Source organism: Aythya fuligula, chromosome 20 (assembly GCF_009819795.1).
Source record: "Aythya fuligula isolate bAytFul2 chromosome 20, bAytFul2.pri, whole genome shotgun sequence".
In the NCBI taxonomy this organism is placed as follows: domain Eukaryota; kingdom Metazoa; phylum Chordata; class Aves; order Anseriformes; family Anatidae; genus Aythya; species Aythya fuligula.
In genome coordinates this window covers 5,019,821-5,034,553 of record NC_045578.1, presented here as the reverse complement: position 1 = coordinate 5,034,553, position 14,733 = coordinate 5,019,821, and the positions used below count along the sequence as shown (strand labels likewise).

The following is a 14,733-nucleotide window of genomic DNA, read 5'->3' as shown; positions in this document are numbered from 1 at the left end:
GCCCCAAAATAACCCCGGCTTTTGCCCGGACCTCGTGAAATATTCATTCTCTCTCCCCGGCCTCCGCGCCGTCCCCTCCCTGGGGACGCTGGCAGGAACTAATCGATGGCATCGACCCGTGCGGGGCCGCAGCTGCTCCGGCCGAGCCGGGGGGGGGGGGAAGCAGCTGATGCAGCACGAAAAGAGGAGAGCCCTCGGCACCCCGCTGTCCCCGTGGCCTCCTCCCCGCTGTCCTGGCAGCGGGTGACAGCAGGGAAGGGACAGGGGATGGAGGGGATGGAGAGGCCCGGCCGCTCTGCCCGGCTGCTCCCCCGCTGTCGGTGAGCGGCGCCCATCGAGTGCTATCAGCGCTGCGGAGCCTGCCCAGCTGCACAGCACCAACCCCGCAGCCTCCGGGGCTGCCAAAGCCAGCCGGGAGCACAGACAGACCCCAAATCCCTCCCCTGAGCCCAGCAGGGTCCGAAATCAGTTCCCGGCTCGCTGCGAGCTGCTGGGTGCACGGGTAGGGTTTGTGCCATCCTCACACATCCAAACCCGAGCCCCCCTCGCGGGGGCATCGCCTGTGCCGAGCCCCGGAGGGGTTGCAGAGAGGGGAGCGCTCACGTGAAAAGGGATTGTATTTATTCACAAAACAACCCCCCAAAAAAAACACATGAAAAGTGGAAAAAAAAATAAAAGGGAATGTGCACAATCTTATTAGCGAAAGAATTGTACAAACACGGGATCCAGGGGGGAGGAGGGGGACCCCGGCACCCCCTGTGTTATGCAGCAGTCGTGGCACCCCATAAACACCTCCGCACGCCCTACACGGACCTGATGGGGAGATTTTCTCTGCTTGCTGCTGGAAATGGTGCCCGGTGCGGCCCCGTGCTCTGCAGGGACAAAGGGGCCGTGCTGCAGGGCGCCGCCACCGTGCTAGGGGTCTGGGAGACACCAGCCATGGGGACACGGGGACACAGGGACACGGGAGGGTTTGGGGGACACGGGGAGGCTGCAGGGGGCCCCGTCTCGCCCTGCTCCCCAGCTTTTTGTGGTTGTGCTGGGGAGGAGCAGGAGGAGAGGAGACGACGTGGGCGCTGGGGGAAATTAGGGGGTGGCTGCGGGATGGGGACCCGTGTGAGGATTTGGGAGTTTTTTTTGGCATTTCTCCTGGCGGCACGGGGAGAGAAAGCTCGTCCGTGGGTTAAGGGGGGGTTGCAAAGCAAAGGGGAGAACGGCAGCACCTCGCTGCGGAGCAAAGGGAACCTTCCGGAACCTTCTGGGTGGAGTTCAGCCCTGGGTGACGTTTCCCAGGTACAATCCCGAGCCAATTGCACAGCAGCAAACCCATTCCTCCGCCCTCGCCTCGTAAACAAAATGGCTGAAACCAACCCGATTTCACACCAAAGCCTTTTTTTTTTTTTTTTTATTTCTTTTCGTGTTTGGTTTTGCTCTCCAATGGGCAGTCTGGGGGGGGGGACGAAGCTTCAGCCAAGACTTGAGGAGCTGAGGAAACCCAGGGCTGACCCCAAACACCTGAGGGAGCCCCGGGCAGCGCCCCGAGGGACCAGAGGGGCCGCGGAGGCAGGGGGGTGGCTGTCCCCAAACTGGGGACCCCGGCACCAGGAGCCACCGCTGCCGGGCCCCAGCTGTGCCGGCGGGTGGTGCTGGGGCACAAATTGTGCTCGCAAAGGCTTGGGCCCAGCAGAGCCTGCTGGTGGATTCTCTGATGGCTCCTACGGGGTTGAGCCAGTTAGGTTTCCCCCCACGGAGGCCTCTCCCTCCCCTGGCTGTCTATTTTAAAGGACTAAATGGGAACGCAGCCCCTTGGAGACCTCTCCCCTTCTGCCCAATTTGGGTGAAACGAGCCGTCAAGGCACACATCCACACACAGCCAGCGTGATGACCCAACCTCATTCATTCCCCTGGGAAACCGGGCTCGAAACACACCCCATGTCCAACTGAGCCTCCTTGGGGCGCTCCCACCCACCTGATTTACACCCTACCGCATTAAAACCCCCCCACGGAGCCCCCCTATCCCTCCCCAGCTCCTAAACCTTGACCCCCCTCCCCGCCGTACCCACGGGCGGTCATAGGAGGCTGCAGACGGCGCCGGCGTCCTCGGAGTGGTCGCAGTTGTGGACGTCCCAGCGGATGTGGGAGCAGCGCAGCAGCGAGGGCTCGCTGCCCTTGCACTTGAGGTTGTCGAGGAAGATGTAGCCGGCCCCCCGGCCGTAGGGCGCTTCCCCCGGTGCCGCCACGGCGCGCCCGCAGCCCAGCCGCCGGCACACCACCTCGGCGTCCCGCAGGTCCCAGGCGTCGTCGCACACCGTGCCCCACTGCGACAGGTGGAACAGCTCCACGCGCCCCTCGCACCGGTGGCTGCCGTTCACCAGGCGCAGGGAGCCTGCGGGGAGGACGTCGGGGTTTTGGGGGGTGGGATCCCCAGCGGGTAGGGGAGATGGGGCCGGTCCCAAAAGGAGCCTCGCTTCTCCCAGTCTCCGTCCCAAGGAGCTATAGGGGATGGTATCTGTCCCCCCACCGGGGGCTGCAGGGCACCTACCGTCCTCGGGGTGGGTCGGGGCTGGCGTGGTGGCGGTGATGGTGGCTTCTTGGGAATGGTCGCCCGAGTCGTCAGCACCTGGAGCAGGTGGGAAGGGGTGAGAAGGGCAGTTTGGGGGGTGTCTGTGGTTTTTGGGGGCGGCTCGGAGTCCCCCTGTGAGCAGGCAGGGGGCGGGAGCTGGGGACAGGCGATGCGGTGTGGAAATGGGGTCACTGCGCTCGTGGCCGCAGCAGCGGGGAGCACCCCTGGGAGCAGAGGTGGCACCCAGGTGTCGGCCACCAGCATCCCACTGCTGCCACCCTCCCCAAAACAGAATCCCAGAACATCCCAAACAGGAAGGCACCCACAGCATCAAGCCAACACCCGGCTCACCACCAGGTCCCCAAAACCCACCCCGTGTGCCTGACACCACCACCCCACCACCCCCAAACCCACCTTTTGGCTACCGCAACCGACCTCACCGTGCCAGTGCCCGACCGGGGTACCCCAAACCCCATCTCCCACCGCCCAAACGAGCACCCCACGACCTCTCCCCTCGGACCACCGACCCCGTTGGGGCGCCCACCTCGACAGACGACGCCGGCGTCCTCGTGGTGGCCGCAGTTGTGCCTCCCCCAGCCCAGGTGGAAGCAGTCGGCCAGGCGCGCCTCGCCGCCGGCGCACCCCACGTTGTCCAGCAGCACGGGCCCGCTGCCGAACCCGAAAAAACCCAGGACGGTGGCGGAGATGGCGGCGCCGCAGCCCAGCTGGCGGCACACCACCTGGGCGTCGGGGAAGTCCCAGTCGTCGTCGCAGACGGTGCCCCAGGTGCCGCCGTGCCGCACCTCCACCCGCCCGCGGCAGCTCCCGTTGCCGTTCGCCAGCCGCACGCCGGCACCTGCGGGAGGGCAACGGCACAGCCACAGCAGGGGGGGGATCCTAAAAGGGTGTGGGGGGGGATCCTAAAAGGGTGTGGGGGGGATCCTAAAAGGGTGGAGGGGGGGGAACCTAAAGGGTGTGGAGGGGATCCCTAAAGGGTGAAGGGGGGAACCTAAAAGGGTGGAGAGGGGGGATCCTAAAAGGGTGTTGGGGGGGGGAACCTAAAGGGTGGGTGGGGGGATTCTAAAGGGTGTGGGGGGGACCCTAAAGGTTGTGGGGAGGACCCTAAAGGGTGTGGGGGGGAATCCTAAAAGGGTGGAGGGGGGGGAACCTAAAGGGTGTGGAGGGGATCCCTAAAGGGTGTGGGGGGAGACCCTAAATAGGTGGATGGGGGGACCCTAAAAGGGTGGGGGGAGGATCCTGAAAGGGTGGAGGGGGGGGACCCTAAATGTTGGGGGGGGGGAATCCTAAAAGGGTGTGTGTGGGGGGAACCTAAAGGGTGTGTGGGGGGATCCTAAAGGGTGTGGGGAGGGATCCTAAAGGGTGTGGGGGGAGACCCTAAATAGGTGGATGGGGGGACCCTAAAAGGGTGGGGGGGGGATCCTGAAAGGGTGGTGGGGGAGGAACCTAAAGGGTGTGTGGGGGGATCCTAAAAGGCTGAAGGGGGGAACCTAAAAGGGTGGAGAGGGGGGATCCTAAAGGGTGTGGGGGGAGACCCTAAATGGTTGGATGGGGGGATCCTAAAGGGTGGAGGGGGATCCTAAAGGGTGTGGGGGCTGATCCTAAAAGGGTGTGTGTGGGGGATCCTAAAGGGTGGAGAGGGGGATCCTAAAAGGTGTGGGGGGGGGGGGACCCTAAAGGGTGTGGGGAGGGATCCTAAAGGGTGAATGGGGGGATCCTAAAGGGTGAACGGGGGGATCCTAAAAGGTGGAGGGGGGGGAACCTAAAAGGGTGGAGGGGGGGGATCCTAAAGGGTGGAGGGGGGGAATCCTAAAAGGGTGGGGGGGGCGGATCCTAAAGGGTGGGGGGGGACCCTAAAGGATGGAGGGGGATCCTAAAGGGTGTGTGGGGGGATCCTAAAGGGTGAGTGAGGGGGAACCTAAAAGGGTGAAGGGGGGGACCCTAAAGGGTGGAGAGGGGGACCCTAAAGGGTGTGGGGAGGGATCCTAAAGGGTGAATGGGGGGGATCCCTAAAGGGTGTGGGGGGAGACCCTAAATGGGTGGATGGGGGGATCCTAAAAGGGTGAAGGGGGGGGAACCTAAAGGGTGGAGGGGGATCCTAAAGGGTGTGGGGGGTGATCCTAAAAGGGTGTGTGGGGGGGATCCTAAAGGGTGGAGGGGGGATCCTAAAGGGTGTGTGGCGGGGATCCTAAAGGGTGTGGGGAGGGATCCTAAAGGGTGAATGGGGGGATCCCTGGAGGGTGTGGGGGGAGACCCTAAATGGGTGGATGGGGGGATCCTAAAAGGGTGAAGAGGGGGGAACCTAAAGGGTGGAGGGGGATCCTAAAGGGTGTGGGAAGGGAACCTAAAAGGGTGAAGGGGGGGGACCCTAAAGGGTGGAGAGGGGGACCCTAAAGGGTGTGTGTGTGGGAAAGGTGGGGAGAAAGGGGTGGGAGGGGGGTGATGGAGGGGAGTGGGGTGATGGGGGGACATGGGGAGGTGGGGAGGGGGCATGGGGAGATGTGGGGAGCCCCTGGGGAGATGGGGGAGCCCCCACGGGTTTAGGAGGTAGCTCTGTGGGTATGGGGTGAGCACCGTGGGAAGATGGGGGGGGCCCTGCGACATCAGGGGAGCCCCCTGGGGACGTGGGGTGAGTCCCTGGGGGCAGGGGGTGAGCCCTGGGGTGCCCCTGGCATATGGGGTGAGCCCTGGGGTTGTGGGGTCGTGTTCCCAGGGCTGGGGCAGGGGCACCTTGGGGTGGGGGCTGCGCCGGACCCCGTGCGGTGCCAGTGGTGGCCACCCACTTACTGTCCATCGGGGAGGTGAGCAGCGCGCTTGTGGCCACCTCGGTCACCGGCGTGGGCTGCTCGCGGCCGTCTGTCACCGCTGGGACAAGGACAGGGACACGGGGACACTGGGGGGGGCTGTCCCCACCCCCCGCTGCCCCCCAGCCCCATGGTGGCCCCATGGCAAAGTCACTCGAGGGGCCAGGAAGAGGGTCCCGGGGATGTGCCATGGGGAAGGGCACCCTGGAGAGCCCCAAAACCTGACTGAGATGCGCCCGGGTCCCCTGTCCCCCGGGTGGGGACAGCCCAGGGAGCCACCAGCCCCTGGGGCCACCCCCGTACCTGTGGCCGTGGCGGTGAGCGTCTCCTGGTAGTCCAGGGCCACCGAGGTGGTGAAGGACGTGATGGTGGACGTGTCCAGCCCTGCGGGGACACAGAGGGGGGGCGAGAAGGGAGAAGCTGCAGAGCAACTGGAATGGGACACGGAGGGCGTGGGGATGGGGAGGATGGAGGGAGATGGAGGAGGTGGAGGTGATGGAGATGGAGATGGTGGAGGTGGAGATGGAGATTATAAGGAGATGGTGGAGATGGAGATGATGGAGAAGGGGATGATGGAGATGATGGAGGTGGAGATGGAGATGCTGGAGGTGATGGAGATGGAGACGATGGAGATTGAGATTATGGAGATGGAGATGCTGGAGGTGATGGAGATGGTGGAGATGATGGAGATGGAGATGATGGAGATGGAGATGAAGCTTCCCCTTTCATCCCCACTTCCCACACGCTGGAGATGGAGCCTCTCCAAGCCCCACAGAAGTGCTGCAGGACATTTCTGAGCCCCGATACACAAAATATTCAAATATGGGCAGCGGCAGGAGCAGCAGGGGGCACGGTGGAGGCAGGCAGCGTGCAGCCAGCCCCGATGCCAGCTCCAAAGCCGGGTTCCTCGAGGTTCTGCCCCACCTGACGGGCTCAGAGCGCTGCCACCCATCCCCGTGTTTGAGGGGCAAAGGGGCACCCTGAGCAAATTTCCCCTTATGAACAGCAATCAGCACATAACAACGGGGCTGGGCGCTGGCAGAGGGGCAGGGGGCGAGCCTGGAGGTGCTCCCCACCGCTCCTTCCCACCCCCTGACCCCACAGTGAGGACAGGGAGATGATTTCTCCCTCACACCCCCATCCCGGAGCTGGGCTGACCCCACCCCAAGCCCCAGGAGAGGAGCAGGACGCTCCAGCCTCCACCCCGCGGGCGCATCGGGGCTGCTCCCCATGCAGGCCCCCAATTTCCCCCCGGTTACCCGCGCAGACGACCCCGGCATCCTCGTGGTGGCCGCAGTTGTGGATGCCCCAGCCGAGGCTGTAGCAGGCGGAGAGGACGGGCTCGCTGCCCTCGCAGTTGACGTTGTCCAGCAGGATGCGCCCCGTGCCGTAGCCGAAATAGGCGTTGCTCTTGGCCTCCAGGGCCCGGCCGCAGCCCAGCTGCTTGCAGACCACCCCAGCGTCGCTCAGGCCCCAGTCGTCGTCGCACACCGTGCCCCAGCTCCCCCCGTGGAAGATCTCCACCCGGCCCCGGCAGGCGTCCGCCCCGCTCACCAGCCGGACGCTGCCGTCACCTGGAGGGGGACAGAACGGGGGGACAAGCGTCTCGAGCCCACCGACCCACAAGGCTGGGCTCTGGTGGGGGAGAAGACACCTAAGAGGGCGGCAGGGGGGCTGCTTTGGGGCAGTATGACTGATGGGATCCTGCACGAAGGGCTGGAAAAAGGATTTGGAGGATTTGGTCCCAAAAGTGGAGGTGCCGGGGGGCTGCTCCTCGTGGGCAGCCCACCGGGGTGGCTGGGGGGGAAGGATGGGGCCGTGCTGGTGGTGGTGGTGGTGGGGATGGGGGTGCTGTTCTGCTCTCCCCTTGGAGACCCCCCAGCCGGGCCGGGCTCCCAGCCCCTCACCTTCCCCGCTGCGCCCCGAGGCCGTGGCAGTCCTGCTGGTCGGTCCTTCGCTTGCTGGCGTGGGCAAGAGCTCTGCAGAGGGAAAGAGAGATGCCATCCCTTGCCCAAGAGGTGACCAGCACCCAGAAAAACCTCACAGAAAGGATGCAGAGGCTCGGCTGACCCCGGGGCTCCTCCGGGAGACCCCTGGAACCGCCAGCCCCCCACGCGCGTGCCCCTCTCCCCGTTACCATTACACACGACGCCCACGTCCTCGTAGTGGTAGCAGTTGTGGATGCCCCAGCCGTGGCTCCAGCACTCGCTCAGCGCCGCCTCCCGGCCCTTGCAGTCCACGTTGTCCAGGAGGATGGGCCCGCTGCCCTGCCCGAAGGTCATGGGCGCCGGCAGGGCGATGGCGTGGCCGCAGCCCAGCTGGCGGCACACCACGTTGGCGTCCACGATGTCCCAGTCGTCGTCGCACACCGTGCCCCACGAGCCGTTGTGCAGGATCTCCAGGCGGCCCTGGCAGCGGCCGGGCCCGTTGGCCAGGCGCAGCTCTGCGAGGACGGGCACAGCGAGGGGCTCAGCGGGCCGGCCACGAGGCTCCAGGCACCCAAAACGTCTCCGTTACGGAGGGTTTGGGCCCATTCTGCCCCAAATCGCCACTTCTTGGATCAAGCAGGTGACTCTTGGCCAGCAGCTGGCTTGCTGACCCCGTTACTAACACCCAATGAGCTTGCTGATGGGGACACGGGCACCCCTGCACTTTTTTTTTGATCACACGAGGTGCAAAAAACATCCTCCTGGATGTTTGCAGCCCGGGGACAAGCCAGCCGTGTGCCACCACGCAGCCCGGGTGACGAGGTGCAATTAGCAGGTTGCTGCTCGCCTCGATGAACACGGCCACGGTGGGTCCCCGGTGGGAATTGGTGGCAGGGAAATGCTTCCCCAGGCTGCTGGCAGCAGGGACTGCGTGCGTGTGTGTGTGTGTGTGTGTGTGAGCTGCCCTCCAGGGAGTTATTGGCGGGGGCACGCTGAGTGACACGGGGACAGGCAGCCGGCGGGGGCTGGCAGGGTTTCCTCGCCTGATAACAAGCAGCGTGGGGCTGAGGAAGGATCCCTATTTCCCCTCCGTAAAAGAAGTTTTGCTTTCTGCTGCCGCTCTTTGTTCCAACCCAACATGCCTCCTGTCTGAAGCCCCGTTTGGAACAAAACCACTTATTTATTTATTATTTTTTTTCAGCTGCAAAACCTGGAGGAAAGCGGCTCGGAGCGAAGGACCTCACCTGGGAACGGCAGCGGAGCGGGCTCGGAGGTGCCTGAAACAGAGGAGGCAGGGTCAGGGCTCCCCGGATAACCACACGGGGATGCAGGGAGCAGGGCTGGGACCGGCTGCACGTGCTGGGAATTATTTCAGCTCAGCCCCAGAGGAGCTGGCAGCTCCAGCCCCCTGCGTCTCGCCCGCCACCGCCCTCGCTCCCGGCTCCCCGCGGCTCCCCAAAACCCTTGGATGGAGCTCGGCAGAGAGGTGCCAAGGGTGCCTGTTAGCAGCCTAATGAAACCAAGCTGCTCTCCTGGCGTGCGCCCGGGAGCTGCTAGCTTGCAGACAGAAGGAGCCTTTCACTGCTGCCTCTCCTCCCCGCTCCCCCCGTTGTCTCGCTGCCAGCAGCTTTGCTTTATGGGCACGGCGAGCGGCGGCGGCAGCAGCCCCCGGAGAAATGGTCCTGCCTGCCACCACGGGGAGCCTGCTGGTGATTTCCTGATGGCAAACGCTGCGCCGGGCAGCTCTCTGTGCATCATAATTTATTTATTTTCCCCACAACGCAGTCAGCACTTTGCAGGCTGTGTGTTTCTCCGCGTGGACCAACACAGCTGATGGGGTGAAGCCACTCCAAGGGTGGCCCCAAAGCCGGGCGAGCTGCAGGGTGCTGCTGCTGCTGCAGGGCACAGCAGGTCCACGTGGATCTGCCTCTTACAATCACATTTTCCACCTCGCAGTGGTGCAAGCACCTGGGAAACACCCGCCTGCTGCAGCATCCCCACCGGGGAAAGCTCAGGATGCGGCCCCAAAAGCATGGGGACCCTCAGGACCCTTGGTAACAGGGGTGTCGGGTGCCAGGGGAGGAGATGGGACACGTTGATGGGGTGGGCACACAGCAGGGCTCACCTGCTGGTAACTGATCCCTGAAGGAAACAGGAGCCCGGGGGATGCTGCCAGGAGGAGAGGCTGGGGGGAGATGCCAAAGGGTGGGTGGAGGTGCCGGGGTGTTGAGGAGTGATTGATCCTGGCTCGGGCGGGTTTTTGCCACCTATTCCCAGCGGCGGGTGAGAATGGCTTTGTTAAATATTCCATATTCATCGCCCGTCCATCAGGATCAAAGCTCCGAAGCGTTCATTTAAGAGCATCCTCCAGCAAAGTCAAGAGAGGCCCGAAAAAATGCAGGCGGTGCGGCCACGCTAATGAGGAAACCGCTGTTCCTGGGGAACTGCCGCAGCTCCCAGCTCCCTCTGATCCAGCCTCACAAAGCCATAAAAACAAAAAATAAAAGAAAGAAGAAAGAACTGTGTAAAGACAGCCCCTCTCCGGGCACATTCCTAAACAAAAGCACCAACCAGGGGGACTGCTCAGCCCACAAAAGCACCGTGGGGATGTCCTGGGGATGCTGGCAGCTGGCTCGCTCCCTCCTTCAGTGCCACCAGGGCCATGGTGACACTCCACACAAGGACAATTTGCCCACTGCAGCAAGCCAGGAGGAAGACCTCGGTGCCCAAATCCCCCCACCCCACCATGCCCAGCCAGTGCTCACCCGTGGGGCCGAGGAGGAGGAAGAGGAGGAGCAGGGAGGCAGGCAGTGCCCCGCACACCGGGCACAGGCCAGGGCTCATCTCCGCTCGAGGGTCCTCCTGCTGCCCCTGGAACACACAGACACCAGGGTTAGTGATGGTGAGGGTGGCTGGAGCAGCAATCGTGCCAAAAAAAAACACTGGAAGAGGTGGAAACAGGCTCCCCATCCGCATGGGTAATTCCTAACCCACCACGTGGACGTGGCACTCGGCACAGCACGCAGCCCCCCTCTGGGTGCTTCGTGTCGCCCCAGCAAGTCACGGCCCTCTTTTGGGGAGGCTCCTGGCATTGCTCCTCTGGGGCTGAAGGATTCACAAGAGCAGGAAACCCAGCAAAAAGCCTCCGAGGCTGCACCAGGCTCCCACCGCGCAGGCATGGAGAAACCCTCCCTGAATTATCGAGCTGGCTACATCCACACTCAGCCCTCTCCATCACACAGCTCCTCTCCCTCCCTCGGTGCTCTCCTCTCATTAAAGAGACACAATTCCCCCTCCATTTGCTGCTCGGTTCAAAAGATGGTGCAGAAAAGCTGAACATCAGCTCTGCTGGGTGCGAGCTGGCAGGGACACCCCGCACCCAGCACGTCCCCAGCACCAGGCTCCCACCATAGGGACAAGGACAGGGACGGCAGTGCCGGGGCCTGGCGGAGCAGTGCCATCCTGAGGACACTGTTTCATGGAGGCTGTAAATCCAGCCTGTACATCTTGCAGAGCTGGAGGCTTAAAATTAGCCTCTGCAGCTCGCATGGGGCTTCTTGGAGCGATGGGCACTGCTGCTGCTTCTGCTGATGGCCACACAGGGCACAGCCCCGCGCACACCCCTGCTCCTGCCGCGGGGCTGCTGCCGACCCAGCGCTCGGAGGAGACCCGCCAGCACACCAACGGCTCAGTTACGGGGCAGGGAAATCAATCTAGTCCCTAACGTCGCATTTCTCAATACTCCATTCATGCTTATTCCGCCCCGAAGAATGTCGCCTTTTGTCCTGCCGGCCCTCCCTGCTCCGCGGCAGAGAGGGGCTGAAAGACGGCCGGCACGCTGCCGTGGGCCAGCAGCCCCTCGGCATGCTGCCTGCACCAGCCCTGCTGCGGGCGAGCATCCACCCCATAACCACATCATATCCACCCCATACCCATCCCATATTCATCCCGCATCCATCTTGCGTCCATCCCACATCCATCCCACATCCATCCTGCATCCACCCCGCATCCATCCCATATCCTCCTGCTCCAGCTGCCCCGGTGCCCTGGCAGGCATTAAGCACCGCAATGCGAGCCGCAGCCCCAGCTGTCCCCATCAAGATAAATCCCCACTTTCCCTGCAGATCCCAGTAAATAAACCACAAAAACTCCTTCCTTCGGACCGGACAGGACACATTCGCTGCTGGACCAACCCTCGTCCAAAAGCAGTGTCATCAATCCACGTACCTGTTCGGTATTTTCTTTCCAGTATAAAGGCGGATATATTAAATCCCAGAAATAAAGATTCGGAAGTCAAGAAAAAATGCTGGCCGGTTGGTTAACAAAAAGAAAAAATAATTGATGAAATGAATGTTGCCTCTTCGCCCAGGCAGGTGCGGTGGAGATAAGGCAGGAAGCTTTTCTTCCAGCGCGGGGGCAGGTGCAAATTTTTTTAGAAAATAGCAAAAAAATAAAAAGAAAGAAGGGAAAAAGGATCTCGTCCATCGACCGAGCAGCTCCAGCCTGTCATCCCGTGCCACCCCGGGGTCGGACGCTGCTGCTGGCAGAGGAAGGCTCACGGTTGTGGGGTGGGAAGGCGCCCACGTCGCCCCATTGTGGGGCTGCCTGTCCCCTCCTGGGGGAGACAGCCAGGGGAGGGAGGATGAGGAGGGAGAGGAAGAGGAGGATGAGGAAGAGGAGAGGAAGAGGGGACGCGGAGCGAGGCGGGATGGGGTGGGACTGGCTCGGGTTTCAGGCTGGCGCTGGGAGCTGGCTGAATGCCTCCAGGAGTGGGTGGAGGGCATCTGGGCTTGTTGTTTCCCCCTCTGCTTTCCTGCCCCATTTTGGAGAAGGCAGCAAAGGGCATCACACCGGCACAGGGAAGGCAGCAAGGACACAGTCCCGATCCCGCTGGCACCCCACAATGCCTGGATCGGGCCTGTTGGCGCGGGCAGGACACAGGTCCCATCCCGCAGTGCTCCCCACGTGTCCCTGGGGTGGCACCTGAGCTCCTCTTTCCCAAGGGCAAAGTCAAGGAAGGCTTTTCCAGGCTCTCCAAAAACCACCAGATTTGGGTTGGTGGTGTTCCCCTGTCTCCCCTCCAGGGGAAACCTTTCCCCCCCATCTCGGGTGCTTCATATCTGGGTCATCTCCCTGAGCTTCCAGCCAGGGCCAGCCTCACAGCGCTGCGCGCCCACGGGTCCCAGCTCTCCTCTTGGAGACCGATGGAGCTGATGGCCGTGGAGGCATCCCGTGTAATTTTAGATAGAAATGTGTTCAACCATCGGTACTGCAAGAAAAAGCCCATCAAAGGTCTCTACACTCTTGAAGGCAACTGCAGAAGGACCCCAAAAATGTGTTGGGTTTTCTTGCGAATTCTTAAGCTCCCCCAATGATTTGGGGGCCCTGGTGTGCCCTTGGCTTTGGACAAGCCGATCCCACGAGCAGCAGGATTTCTGCCCCAGCTTTCCATGCAGTCAGCAGGTGCCTCAGTACCCTTCTTTGTAGGTCTGCAGGAAGCCCATGCCCCAAAACGTTTGTGTTTCACCTCGGTACAAAGCAGTGACAACCACTGGTGACTGCGCCGTTACCCACCTGCCGGTATCCCTTCTGGTGTTGCAGTAATTAGCAAGGAGGCATTGACTTTTTATTCCCCAGCATTGGCAAAGTTATAATTAGTCCGCTCATAAATGCTAGTTTCGAAGGTGCCTTTTTGGTCCGTTTTGCCCAAACTTTGAAAAACTTTCGGCCACCCCGGCTGCCAGCCCAGGGCTGTGGATGGTCGCTGTCACAAGCGATCCACATCCAGCCTGGGGGTGCCGCAAAGCGAAGCCTCCCTGTGGGCAGCCTGAAGATGCTCCTCTCCCTGTCTGCGATTTTCACAAATCTGCAGGGCTACAGGGAGAAAAAAAGGCTTCCCTCAGCAGCGAGCTGGCCAAACCCCGGGTATATTTTGGCTCAGGGGAGATTTTGGTTCCTTGGTTCCTTCGGATTTTGGTTCCTCGGGGAGGTGTGAGCCACGGGCTGGGTGCTGATGAGCTGCAGGCGTCCCCCGCTGCTTGCTGGGCTGCAGCAGCAGGCTTTCAGGAACTTGCTTCCTGCTGTCATCTGCATTTTGGGGAGAATTTAGCTGGGAGGAGGCTTTGATGGCAGCAGGATGGGGAAGGAAGGGACAGCACGAGCTGGCTGATGGCTGCGAGACCTGCTGGTGCTTGAGGAGAGGGGACACGAGGGGAAACCAGTACGAGCATCTCTGGCCAGCCCGTGCACCAGCTGATATGTTTAATTTTAACACATTTACGGAGAGCAGAAGGAAGGGAGGCAGCCCCCAGGGAGCCTCGGCACTGCAGCGAGGTGGAGCTGAGGGAGAGGAACCCAGCCCTGCACAAAACGGCCTTTGTTCGCCCGGGGAACCCGCTTCGGGGAGAAGGAGCAGCCCAAGGACACCCCGCTGACAGCCTCTGACAGCCCCAGGGGTGGCAAACGGGGAGCTGGGGCCCTTCTGGGTGCTCAACACGGGCAGCTGCTGGGCCGCTGTCTATCCGAGCGTTTTGCTGTGCCATTGGGGTGCCCAAACACCGCTGGGTGTTTCCACTGGTGACAGCAGCGAGGGCAAGAGCTGCTTCTCTTTTCCCTGCACAGCGCAGGGCAGGACCCACAGAGGTGCCCTGCAGCACCCATGGGTGATCCCAGTGCCCACACTACAGCCTGTGAGTCCCTCACTGTTCTGTGTCCCCTCTCATGGGGTTACCTCTCTGGGTAGGATATCTGGCCCCTGGCGGCAGGACCCTATGTGAATCTAGTCCCGGATGGCCTCAGGTTGCACCAGGGGAGGTTTAGATCGGATATTAGGAAGAATTTCTTCCTGGAGAAGGGCGGTCAGGCTGCCTGGGGAAGCGGTGGCGTCCCCATGCCAGGAGGCACTGAAGAGACTGATCTTGCAGGATCTTTTCCACTTTTCCATATCAACCTCTTATCTCTGTGGCCACGGGGGCCGGGTGGCTTCCCACCTTCATCCACCAGCACTGCCGGCCCTACACAGAGCAGTCACAGAGGGCCGCACAGCTCAGACCGGCTGGCGTGGGGGATTTAGGAGCAAAGCCCTAAAACAGGGTGCAGGGAAGGCAGACGGTGGTGGGTGCTGCCTGCCCCGGTGCATGAACACATGGGGCACGGAAATGGGACGGCCTGCATGCTGCCTGCCTCAGGCCTGCACCAGCATCCCAGTGCTGTGGGGACACTGGTGCTGAGGGGACACGAGGCACTAGGTGGCTCACTAGGTGGCAGTGAGAAGCGCTTATAGGGTTTGGGAAGATCCCCGCTCCTCGGCAGGCCGCAGCAGGCCGACATGGCCGGAATCTCTCCCTGACTCCCCTCAATTTGGGTTTGTCCTGTGGGGAAGTTAGTCTGCAATCAGCCCCCCACACTGCATCACACAGTA

At 62.3% G+C, this 14,733-nt stretch overlaps 1 protein-coding gene across 1 annotated transcript; it reads right to left on the bottom strand.

Moving 5' to 3' along the window:
* Nucleotides 1-2,069: 2,069 nt before the first annotated feature.
* Nucleotides 2,070-14,642, bottom strand: SSC4D (scavenger receptor cysteine rich family member with 4 domains). Its single transcript, XM_032201141.1, has 10 exons — nucleotides 14,570-14,642; nucleotides 8,558-8,590; nucleotides 7,523-7,828; nucleotides 7,293-7,364; nucleotides 6,645-6,959; nucleotides 5,689-5,769; nucleotides 5,369-5,446; nucleotides 3,108-3,419; nucleotides 2,543-2,620; nucleotides 2,070-2,386 (listed from the first exon to the last, which is right to left on the bottom strand). Exons 1-10 carry the CDS (start codon nucleotides 14,640-14,642, stop codon nucleotides 2,070-2,072), a joined length of 1,665 nt encoding a protein of 554 aa, XP_032057032.1.
* Between the last annotated feature and the right edge of the window lie 91 nt (nucleotides 14,643-14,733).